This window comes from Rhinolophus hipposideros (genome assembly GCF_964194185.1).
Source record: "Rhinolophus hipposideros genome assembly, chromosome: X".
Classification (NCBI taxonomy): domain Eukaryota; kingdom Metazoa; phylum Chordata; class Mammalia; order Chiroptera; family Rhinolophidae; genus Rhinolophus; species Rhinolophus hipposideros.
The window spans coordinates 18,346,380-18,359,463 of NC_138046.1; the positions used below are offsets into that span (position 1 = coordinate 18,346,380).

Below are 13,084 nucleotides of genomic sequence, written 5' to 3' on the forward strand. Positions count from 1 at the left end.
TGCCAACCCATTCCGACTGCTCAATTAGAGTACCAGTCTGTAAATCAAAGGACAACCTATCAGAAACTGTAGCTGGGCTCAGAAGCTTTAGAGCTTTACCAATGTTACAAGGTAGAAATCAAATGTTTCTTCAGTTTGGAGATTTAGTTTGAAACGAAGATTGTTTGTTTCCTTTCAGTCAGAGGACTGTTTAAAAGTGTGTCTTGATCTTTTCCACTAAAAGTTGTAAATGACATTACAATTTTGAATTTTGAGTCTTTTCAACTTCCCGTGCACAACTTAACAATTGATTCAAACCATTGTTCTCTTTACAGAGCCTCAACTTAAGGGTATAGTTACCAAACTATACAGCCGACAAGGTTACCACTTACAGCTGCAGGCAGATGGAACCATTGATGGCACAAAAGACGAGGACAGCACTTACAGTAAGTGACTGCAAAATAAATAGTGTATCCCAGCATGTTGTTGACATTGTGTTTTCTTTCTTTATTTTTTTTAAATAAACAACCCTTGCTAAATCCTGAAGTGAATGCGAAATATAGTCAACCCTATATAATCCTGTTTATGCAGTTCTACCTAAAGGAAGTTGAACGTGAAAATATCTAAAATTGTGAACTATAGAAAATAATGTTGACACCATCTGAAGAATAATCCAAATGTCATCTCCATGGTAATCTGGATAGAATTATGGCTGTCCTTTGGATTTTATTACTTTTTCCCATAGAAAATTTACTTACCCACATACTGATCCTGAAATAGCACTGTATCTCTACTCGTAAGAACCAGTCTCGTCCCAAGAGAAAGGAGTGTTTTCATGTCATGAGAATTCATCATTACCAGCTTTCACTTCTGCTCCCCCTTCCACATACACTGAAAACTCTGAGACTAATTTGGATTGTAACGTTGAGATACCTCCACAGGTGGGTAAAGAGATTTCTTTTAGTGCTTTATTTTTAACCATGGGTTAAGACCAAATTGGAGACCATAAATGGAGAACTTAAAAAGGAAACACATCAAAAATACAATTTTATTTCTAACTATTGAAATAAGGCAATTCCAAGATGTTATATAACCTTTTACATATGCTTTATTTGTTTGGAATAATAAAAACATAAACTCCCAAATAGTGAGTGGTAACAACTGGGGTTTTCTTGCAATTTCCAATTTCTGGAAACCTATTAAATGTTCCATGAGGCTAAAACACCTACTTCTGATAATTCATTCTCCATGTTCCCTAATTTATATTACATTTCCCTTAGACTTTGATAATTTCCCAGAAATATTCCCATTACCATCTAGCCGAGGAAAAGCAATCTGCATGCTATTGAGTCCTGTGCAGCATTTGTTGAGATGTGTGGTTTTAGACAGCAAAGCTATAAACGAGGGTCCCAATGTTAAATGTTAAAGACTTTCCCACCTTTTAAGAATGTCTCCAGCGCTGATGGCCAAGCTATGACCTCAAGAGGAAGTCACCTTTAATTACCCTTGAAAGCTCTTTTGGTACTAAGGATGAAGAGCGTTCATACCAACTGGCTCTTCACTGTTTTGCAAAACGCTGTGTTACTGTTGCGATATTAAAGTATCCCAGACATTCTTTTATGCATATGCTCCTATTTGAAAAAAAAATTAGTCAAGTGTAACTAGAGGGTTTTACTGTAATCATATAACAGACATTAGTACATGATGATCAGTAATAAAACATGCCCATAAATTGTATGTCTAAATCAGTCTTTGGGGAAGGAATTAGAGGATGTATGTAAGCTGCTGTGTTTTCCAAAGTACCTCAACCATTGGGTGTTATTGAAAGGAAGTTCATGATTAGCTGCTAATGAGCCTCACTCACTCAACTTTTCCCCCATTATTTTTAACATCTTCTCGAGATCGAAATCAGAAAAAAATTAAAAATTGTTTGGGGTCCAGTGTTCACATGCTTTTCCTGAAAAGGAAAAAAAAATAGACGATTCATTTGCTGTGCCTTATAAACAGTGATAGGCCAACTGCATCAAGATTACACTATATGTAGTCATTTTAGGATATATATGTATATGTATATATGTATGTATATATGTATATATGTGTATATTCATATACATATACACGGAGACACATGCACACATATGCGCATATGTATGTAAATCAAGGCTTCCTTTTTTACTGTGTAGCTTTAAATCACATAGTAGGTTTTACTCTTCAATTCCTACATATACATAGCTTCTGCCTTTCGTTGTTTTGTAACTCTGACTGATGCATGGCATTTCTGTGTACTCACGATGTTGTAAGACCTTTCAAGAATATGGCTTGATAACCAGAATCTCTTTAGGCAGAATGAAATAATGAAAGGTAAGTCAGTTGACGGTAAGTATATAACATGAAGCATACAAATGAGAAGTATCTCAAAAGAAAGAAATAGGAAGTCTGTGGGACTTGAGTCTACCCCCCGTGCTAAGTGTGACCAGAGGCCAGGGAGCTAAGGAACTAGCTTATCTTCCCAATTGGGGATATTGTAGGGCATAAGTCATAAAGAAACAAGAATGTTTAATGAGTAAGATGATCATTAAAGTGGAAGTCTAGCCATGCAAATTTTTCCCCTACAGCCAAGCAATTTTCTTAGCATTCATTACTTAACTAATTATTTTAAATGAGTGGAACAAGGGTACAAGTTGTTTTTTTTTCAACTATCACTTTTTCATTTATATAATACTTCCTTAATATGTATTCGTGGTATCGTGTTTATATTTTTCTTAATTTTTAGTATTTTTAATCAGTTTTCTCATTTAGTTCAATTTGATTGGTTTTATATTTTAATTCTGACATGGTAAACAAGATCATCATAAAACAGATCAGTTCACCTTTTACCCAGATAATCCATTTCTAAAAACGTATGTTGGATATTATGCATTTAAGATGACTTCAGGTAGATTTATTACAGTGGTAAATGTCAGTCCAATAAAATCTCATGAGCAAATCAGCCATTGTAAATTATGTATTTCCCCCTGAAAAAGAAAAAGATGATAGACATTTTATGGCAGCAGTTTTACTGTATCTGCCCCAGTGAGGGCTATTTTAAGAGAATAGGCAGCATTCCCCTCAAACCTACTGGAGTGTTTGTTACCAGTTCAACGTGTCAAGTTTTTCCAATCTACGTTAAGATATACTTTTATTAATTATGCCTTTTCAGAAATTGACCTTAGCCAACCTGATGAAGTAGGATGGCCTCAATGTCCTTTTCAGCAAACCTTGAGTGCCAATAATATGTACAGGACTCTGAGAAAATGGTCCCTTCAAGGTAGAGGAGTTTGTCTTTATGTAGACAACAGTGAACAAACAAGAAACAAAGGCCCTTGTTATGTATTAAAAGCGTCTTTAAAACTTTGATGAAAAAAGATTTTAGGTATTTTATGTATATATATATATATCTATACATATATATATATATATACACATATATATGTTACTTTTAGATACAGAAATGAAATCAATTGTTTTCTTCTCATGTTGAGAATATTTTAATCCTCATCAAAATAGCATCTGAAGTCCATGAAGAAGTACTCCACATTTAGGGAAATAAAGGCATACAGGAAAATACTCATTCTGTCCAAGCTCACCTCTAATATAATTTCTTTGCATTTCTATCTGGAAAGACTGTCCCTTTAGACAGACTTTAACCCAACCCAGTTTGTGATCTATCTTGAATGTCTAAAGTAAAGGTTGCACTAGTATAACCAGCCACTCTCTGCATTCGCTGCTCTCTAATTTTTTGTTTTAGAGTGGTGATTGTTTTTCAATCAGGCTTCATAGAAATTTCTGGTACAGAGTGAGTAATTCATGTTCTACTATATGGTTATTCAATAATAGATAATCCCAGGCATGGATTACTGATATTCTTTGCTTCTCTTTCTCCCACTGATATCTAATATTTGGAATTTAAATATTCTGTCACTCATTAAAACCCACATCAGAGAGTGGTTGAGGCATACAGTGAAAATCAAATCAATCAATCTCTTTCCACTTGTTACAAGCTGCACTAAGAGAACTAAGGAAGTTCAGAATATTGTGAAAAATTAAGTTCTACGAACAATTCTGAATTTCATTTATCATTCTCTGTCATCTATTAGTATGCCTAAACTAGGATTCACACGTATGCTGGTGGTCTGTTTGTCCAGTGGTACGCAGTGGTATGGCTTTTAAACCAAACCCATATGAAGGTTTGGGTTTGGTTTCATTTGGTTGACATCTCAGAATTGTTACACTATGAGCTTTTATATAGTGGGATTGTGATATATTACTTTCCAAAAATATATTATCATGTTTTCACCATACAGATTGCTATCAATCCACAAATGCGTGTTAAGCACCTGCTGTGATGCGAGCAAGGCATCAACAGAAATATATATACATGACATGCTCAAAGGTCTCAGGCTTCTTTCCTGTGCATTGCATTGTCAAATATAGCATGAGATCGTGGCTTGCAATCTGCAATTACTTCCCTTTACCTCACGTAACAGAAGGGCACAGCTTCTAATACGAGTATTAAATGAAATGCCACCAGTGGCATGTGGTAGGAACACTTGTATTTTGAACTGTACAGTATGTTCTAGCTTCTCTTTGGTAACACCCTGATTTTAAGAGAAAGATACGTTGTAGGCTCACCATGGAATGTTTCGTGGTTCCTTAATGTTCTTCATCCATATGACCCCACCTACTACAGCAGAATCTATAGGCAGCAAGATAAGATAGCTCAGAAAAGCTCTTCTTACCCACGGGCTGACTCTTTTCCATTCTTGTTCACAGAAATGATAGCAGATCAAGTTATCATCCTCAATAAACTTACACACCAAAGCAGAAATCAACATTGGTCTAAGACTCTTGAAAGAAAGGTGCACATACTATTTTCTAAAGATGTGTGTGGCAAGCACTACGTTTTAAAAATGTACTGTTTTATTTTTATTCATGGTGTAGGAGGGAGGAGACAGCTGGTAGGGGGAGGACGCCCACTGGTTTTCTCCAGTGAGTGGTGTGTGATTGTGAGAAGAGCCTGGGTGTAAGTTTCACGCAGTCAAACCTTCAAATGGAGAACTGAAGGCCTCTTGGGCACCAGCTGCCTGCCCACTTACAACTATTTTGCAAAAATAATAATAATTCAATTACATAAATAAACCTATCAGGTTCATTATTTTTATTCCTATAAGCGCTGCTCCTGGAGACTAAAAGCTAGGACCCCTCTCAACCCTACCTTGGAAAGTGTTGGTTTTTTAAGAAATACTCGAGGAACATAAGAACACAATATGCCTTTTTCTTTCAAGGCCTGGATTTATTTTTGGGTTGTTGCATTGGAAATAATACAGATAATTTAGATGAGGGAATTGGACTAGTGTCTTTTCTAAGATTCTAGGAATCTTCCCCCAACTGGTGGATCATAACTGTCTCTGTGAATTTGAGCAATTATCTTGGGAGCAGTTTAAAATCTTAGTTTGTTGAGGACGAAACTGTTTAGACCAATAGACCAATTCCTGGAACTAGATTTCTCCAGAAGCATTAAGAGTCCCTACCTCTTAACGCTATTGCAAACCATGGAATTGTCTTCCATTTTCTCCAGGGTATTTGAGAATATGCCCCAGGTATAGCCCCAGTTACCTGACTGCCACTATGAATATCCTAAAAGGTAGAAGAGACCCTATGTATACAGTATGTTTATAAATATATGCCTCTTCTCTCCAAGCACACATTACTTTTTTTGGAGGAGCTACTGGAAACATTGAAAGCTGTGGAATTCAGAGTACAACATTGTTTTCACATTATTTTTGATTTCAGCTCTGTTTAACCTTATCCCTGTGGGTCTTCGAGTGGTGGCTATTCAAGGAGTTCAAACGAAGCTGTACTTGGCAATGAACAGCGAGGGATACCTATACACCTCGGTAAGCCTTTCACTGTGTTCATGTTTTGACTGTTGTAGTTTTCATCTGATATGCATAAAACATGCTACATATGTGTTATCATGGCAGATTTCTGTGATGCAAGAAAGTATTGATGGCACTATCTCATTGGAAAGGACAAATTAACCTCCAGTGAAAATTATATCTATTACTAATTGATCTTCTGAAGCTAATATTTTTGGTGTGAAGTCGAAGTTCCACTAAACACTTTTGCATACAGTGGCATTCGGGTTATTATATTACATGGCATTTAATATAATGATCTGTCTTACTTTGCTGCTGTGGGAAAGCGATTTCTATAATTCAGTTCAACATATATTTATCCATGTTTATTCCTAAAGATATTAATGACACCTCTTTCTCAGATCACCTCTAGGACATAAAGAACAGTTCTTAAAGGTTTCTTTTATCTTCAGTTCAGTTAGGTCAAGTTTGCTGCCTCTATTTTAATTCTGTTTTTCCATCAAGCTCTCCTTACATACAAATTCCTGCTTGCCTTTTTCTTATGAGTTTATAATGAACAGAGTAAAAAATGGAACTTTTTCCAAGAGATTTATTAACAAGGTAGATACCAATTCAACGTTGGTAAAAATGGGGCCAAATTAGGCTTTAAATTTTTTATTTAACATTTAAAAATAGAAATGGTACACTACTAGGGTTAGGATTTCATTCTCATCAGCAGATCTAGTTACAGACTGCAGGAGACCACCTTGATATATGAATATTTTTAATCTTTGTTATGAATTTCGTGTATTTGGGGGAAAGAATAGAATGTTAGAAACAGAGAAAACTGCTTGCTGCATTTCCTACTAGATAGCCTTGAAGGAGGCTTATTACCGCAACTGTAGGAATCTATTCCTCAAACTGCAAAAGTGGTTACCTTTAACCACTCTTGCTCTCTTCCTACTCCCTGAATTTGTTTCAAAGCCAGGTGCGTAGAAAGACTCTTGGTGGACATGGAGGAAAGCATATCATAACCCTGTTTTTCAGAGGTGGGAAAAGAGTAAGACCACAAAGGGCCCGTTCCTTCAGTAAACAGGGTAGTCGGTTTCATATCACAATAAAGGATTAATTATCAGAATAGTCCTCAAACCCTGGTCACTATCAGCATTCCTCTCAGGCCATTTCAACTGTCTTGCTGTTTAATAAATGTAGGAGTTTTATTCTTTTTACAAATTTTCATTTGTATTTGGACTTATTGCAAACTTTATGAAATCTGTCACTTTATTAATACATTGCTATTATTATAAACAATAGAAAGGGGGATTTGCTTTTCAGATTTATACATCAAGGTAAGATCATTTAATAATGAAGGATTCTAATTAACCTCATTCAGATCAACAGACTACCTCAACAGGACCAGATACAAAGGTAGGTTTTTAATTTTTTATTTTTTTTTAAAGAATGCTCTCTGAAACGACTATGCAGGCATGGGAAGGAAATTGAATATACTGGGCATACTTTTGAGAGGGTACATACCAGGTGGCATAAGAAATAATTTCACACTGAGTTATTACCGTTGTGGTGCCATGATGAGAATGGTTGATTTTTTTTAATCTTTCTACAATACAATTTAAGAAAATGGAAATAATATTTAAGTTAGAAAAAGTCATTTAAGTTAGGTAATATGTCAGTTTTCCCCAGTCAAGAAAATGAGGGCATTCAGTATTACCTTTAGGGAACTGATATTAAAAATTCATAGCCTACCATTCAAGTTGACCATTATTCCAGCAAACTGATAAGTGTCAATGTGAGCTCATTTCTACAGAGGGCTTCCCAGGGAATCAAAATTGTAGATTGATGGAGTTCCTTTCCATGTTGGGCAGGCCAATAGTCAGCAAATGCAGGACACTTTGCATGCATTTTCTATTAAGGAAAAGGAACCTTCAGTAAGCACTTCCTATTAAGGAAAAGAAACTGTCGTTTTGTCAAGGAGGAAAGATGTCTGATTGATAACGGAGTTCCTGTAGAGAAAAAGTATCCAAATTAGTATGCCCAGGAAAGAATCAGTCTCCTTCAGGATACATTTTTCAGTGTTTCCCATTTCTCCTATTAGTCATGATTTGGAGTCCCTTCACCATGTTGATCACCATCCTCTGTAGGCGCTCCATTTTGGTATCTTATGTAAAGTGTGGTGCCCAGACTCTCTTATGCTATAGTCTGTCTTAATGACTTCAGTGACTTGTGTTGCTGTGACCAAAAAGCTAAATGAATGTCATGCTTCATTTGGAAGAGAAAGGATCACTCTTCCCTTCCATATAAAACCATAGCACTTCTGCTACTGAAATACTGTCTGTGGTTTTGTCAGCTGCCATTAAGCAAAGAGAAAATAGGACTGGACAATGACCTAAGGAGGAAGCAGAATAAGAAAAGGAAGTAGGGGCTACCGATGTGGGAACTAAAAAAATTGTCAGAAAGTTATTGAAAATAATCTTGGTGAGGGATGACGAAGGTCTGCCTTAAAGCATTTGCAATGGCAAAGGCTAAACAGAGATGGATTCATGAGATATTTTAGAGGTAAATTTGGTGGCTGATTGAATTTGGAGGGAAACCAGGACCACCATGGATGGTTGAATATGGATGGTTGCCACTCACTGCAACCATACACGTAGAGATGCTTGCTTTTTTTGTTTTGTTTTGTTTTGTTTTTAATTTGCACAGTAGTCAATGAGGGACCCTGAGAGAGCGGGAGAATTCTACATTTGGCAATTGGGATGGTGGTGAAGCTATTATCCGAGATGAAGAATAAAGGGAAAGGGGAAGAATTGAGGAACAAAGATACCCGAGTACATCTTGCAATATATTTGAAAATACGAACCTATAGATTGAGAAAGACACGTGAGCTACAGATAAAAGGTGGGAGTCATCCCATGTAAGTGGTGGTTGATGTCACGAGAATAGTGGAGAGAATATATAGCAAAAAAACAGAATTTTCAAATGATATTAGGGAATACCAACATGGGGGTGGCCAGCAGTAGCAGAACTAATTGTGGCAGATATCATGGTATTGTGAAAGCTAAGTGGAGAGAGAATTTTCAGAATAGTCAGCAATGTCAAATGCTTCGGAGAAAACAAATAAAACAAGAATGAGGAATATACCATAGGAAGGTCTTCAGTGATTTTGACAAAAGCACTCTCAGTGGAGCAGTGAAGCCAGAAGCCAGACTAATGGCTTGAGGAGTGAATGAGAAGAGAGCAAGTAGAGGCAAGTAGGCAGACAATTTCTAAAACAAGGGGAGAGAGACAAGGGTGGGTAAAGGAGGGGGGGGACACAGGATTGAAGAAGGCTTTGCGGGTCCTTTGGTTAAGACACTTGAATATATTTGTTAGCTGAAGGAAAAGAGCCAGTAAAGACAGAGGAATTAAAGACATAGGAAATAGGATCCTTTATGGAGTTTGGTAATTGAATATAAGTGAAAAGATTAGATTCCCTTTGAAAAGAAGGGTCACTGCTACAAAAGGAGGCAAAGAAATGAGGACAGATGCAGAGGTAGGTGTAGTAAGCCTGCAGGTGATGGATGAGGAAATTGAAAGATTTCCAGCTGGATGACCTGTATTTTCCCACTGAAACAGAATGAGAGGCCATATGCTGAAAATCAGAGGCATAGGGATGGCATAGGTGACGGTTTGGAATAGTTGTTTGGGGAAAGGAGAAAGACAAACAGTCTAATGACCAGGGGTGGGTAAACTGTGGCCCATGGGCCAAATCAGGCCTACCATCTGTTTTTGTAAATAAAGTTTTATTGGGACACAGTCCCCCCTATTAATGTATGTATTGTTTCTAGCTGCTTTTGTGCTGTTACAGCAGAATTTAATAATTGTAACAGAGCCCTTGTGGCCCACAAGCCTAGATTATTTACCATCTTGCCCTTGACCAAATAAATGTTTGCTGGTCCCTAGTGAGAGAATGGTTCTCACGCTTATTAACTACCTATTAGAATCACCTGCGGATCCTTAAAAAATTCCATTCTCTGTGCTACACCCAAACCAATTGTATCAAAATATCTGAGGGTGGGATCTATGCATGAATATTTCCTAAAATTACCCAGCTGATGCTAATGTGAAGCCTGGATTGAAAACTGGTGATCTAGGACTAAGAAAAATGATTGTCGAATAGCACTGAGAACCCTGCAGTGAAGCCGGAAACCATGCTGATCATATTTTTCTGCCTTTGCAAACAAATTGCCTTTACATTTCTGAAGGACTATTTCTTGAAGTGAAGGAAAGTGCTGATCCTTGGAGGAGCTTTCTTATCTTATTTCCTTTTCTTTTTTCTATCTTCTTTTGCATTTTTGCTTTTACCTGCCTTAATTTCTCTTAAATTCAATTTTACACTTTTAACGTATCTTCCCCCCTTTTGTCCATTAAATCAAGAAGTAATACCTCCATGTTGTTATCGCTACAGAGATAGCAATTTACTCTCTGTGATTAATCTCGGGATTCTTGTACTGAACCCTCCCCCCTCCTTTTTTTCTTGTTGCCATGGGGGACAGACTTGATGTAGGCACAAGTGGCAGTGAGAAACCATCTGTGACACAGAGAATCATAATTAGCCATTATTTCATAACACATTTACTTTTTTTAAATTTTTAAAAAAAATTTATTGGGGTGACAATTGTTAGTAAAATTACATAGATTTCAGGTGTACAATTATGTATTACATGATCTATAAATCCCATTGTGTGTTCACCACCCAGAGTCAGTTCTCCTTCCATCACCATATATTTGATCCCTCTTACCCTCATCTCCCACCCCCCACCACCCTTACCCTCTGGTAACCACTAAACTATTGTCTGTGTCTATGAGTTTTTGTTTCTCATTTGTTTGTCTTGTTCTTTTGTTGGTTTTGGTTTATATACCACATATCAGTGAAATCATAGGGTTCTCTGCTTTTTCTGTCTGACTTATTTCACTTAGCATTATACTCTCAAGATCCATCCATGTTGTCACAAATGTTCCTATATCGTCTTTTCTTACCGCCGAATAGTATTCCATTGTGTATATATACCACAACTTCTTTATCCATTCATCTATCGAAGGACATTTTGGTTGTTTCCATGTCTTGGCCACCGTAAACAAAGCTGCAATGAACATTGGAGCATACGTGTCTTTATGGATAAATGTTTTCAGATTTTTTGGGTAGATACCCAGGAGAGGGATTGCTGGGTCATGGTAATTCTATTCGTAATTTTTTGAGGAACCTCCACAATGCCTTCCATAACGACTGCACCAGTCCACATTCCCACCAACAGTGTATGAGGGTTCCTTTTTCTCCACAGCCTCTCCAACACTTGTTACTATTTGTCTTGTTGATGATAGCCATTCTGACTGGGGTGAGGTGATATCTCATTGTGGTTTTTATTTGCATTTCTCTGATGATTAGTGATGTTGAGCATTTTTCCATATGTCTATTTGCCATTTGTATGTCCTCTTTGGAGAAATGTCTCTTCAGATCCTCTGCCCATTTTTCAATTGGGTTTTTGGTTTTTTTGTTGTTGAGTTTCATGAGTACCTTGTATATTTTGGATATTAGCCCCTTATCGGAGGCACTGTTTGCAAAAATCTTCTCCCATTCAGTCGGTTGCCTCTTTATTTTGTCGATGGTTTCTTTTGCTGTGCAGAAGCTTTTAAGTTATATATAGTCCCATTGGTTTATTTTAGCTTTTACTTTCATTGCCTTTGGAGTTAAATTCATAAAATGCTCTTTGAACCCAAGGTCCATAAGTTTAGTACCTATGTTTTCTTCTATGCAGTTTATTGTGTCAGGTCTTATGCTTAAGTCTTTGATCCATTTTGAATTAATTTTGGTACATGGTGACAGATAGCAATCCAGTTTCATTCTTTTGCACGTGGCTATCCAATTCTCCCAGCACCATTTATTGAAGAGGCTGTCTTTCCTCCATTGTATGTTTTTAGCCTCTTTGTCAAAAATTATCTGTCCATTTTTATGTGGTTTTATTTCTGGGTTCTCAATTCTATTCCATTGGTCTATGTGTCTGTTTTTCTGCCAATACCATGCTGTTTTGATTATTGTAGCCCTGTAGTACAAGCTAAAGTCAGGGAGTGTGATACCTCCAGTATTGTCCGTATTGTTCTTTTTTCTTAAGATTGCTTTGGCTATTCGGGGTCTTTTGTGTTTCCAAACAAATCTGATGATTTTTTTGTTCTATTTCTTTAAAAAATGTCATTGGGATTTTGATGGGGATTGCATTAAATCTGTATATTGCTTTGGGTAATATGGCCATTTTAACTATGTTGATTCTTCCAATCCATGAGCACGGAATATCTTTTCATTTCTTCGATAACACATTTACTTTTGTCCATGATAGAACTAAGTCTTTCTGGAACTGTAAGGAAATTTTTATTCACTGTGCATAGAGAACTTTGCTCATGCCTTTGGGTTTTCTTTACCAATGATAATGAATTGTACACATGCTTTTGAGAGTTTCTCAAAACTTAATAGTATATATATTTAATAGTATAGAGCTAGTTGTAATATCTCTTTCAACTGTTTGAAATAAATGAACAATTAACTATAGTAAATCAAGATTCTTAAATGTGAAGATATTATTAATGTTCTAATATCTATTTTAATAGAGGAGTAATAACAGATGTTAGAAACAGGATAATAAAAACTCAAAGCTAAACCAAAGGCATTTTCTTTTGATTTTGGAATGTTCCAGAACTCAGAAGCAGCATTTTTACCTGCCTGATTACTTGCCTTTCATCAACACTACTCTTCAATATCCAGAGTACACAGCGTTGCTTGGGTTGTTGTTGGGGTTCGGGCAGCTAAAATGTGTAGACCAGTAGAAATCCTTGGTCAAGTAAACCTTTTCCATTCATGTAGCGGACTTATAGGAATGATTTTACTGCCATGTTTTATGGTTCTGAGACTACCACAGTAAACTAGATGTAAGACCAGAAAGCAGGTCTCTCTGATTGTCAGCTTGATGCCATGGGAATAAGGCAGTGTGTATTACTGATCCCAGGGCCCCAGTCAGACTTGGGGACAGATTTTTCCTTCTTCACTGGATTATTTGCACACACCTTAACTTACCAGGTTTCTTTTCCCATCATAATCATTAATTTTGATGATCCACTCAAAATCTTGTCTGATTTTCCACTATGTAGTTCTTGTTTCTCTTTTG

At 36.7% G+C, this 13,084-nt stretch overlaps 1 protein-coding gene across 13 annotated transcripts in view; it reads left to right on the plus strand.

Moving 5' to 3' along the window:
* The window catches only part of FGF13 (fibroblast growth factor 13), a 521,106-nt gene that overhangs the window by 448,950 nt on the left and 59,072 nt on the right, over positions 1 to 13,084 (plus strand). For all 13 annotated transcript variants that reach the window (XM_081042381.1, XM_081042384.1, XM_081042390.1 and 10 more), the window contains 2 exons: positions 315 to 425; positions 5,812 to 5,915. In XM_081042381.1, coding sequence (XP_080898507.1) covers positions 315 to 425; positions 5,812 to 5,915 — 215 coding nt within the window. The remainder of the gene's footprint in view (positions 1 to 314; positions 426 to 5,811; positions 5,916 to 13,084) is intronic.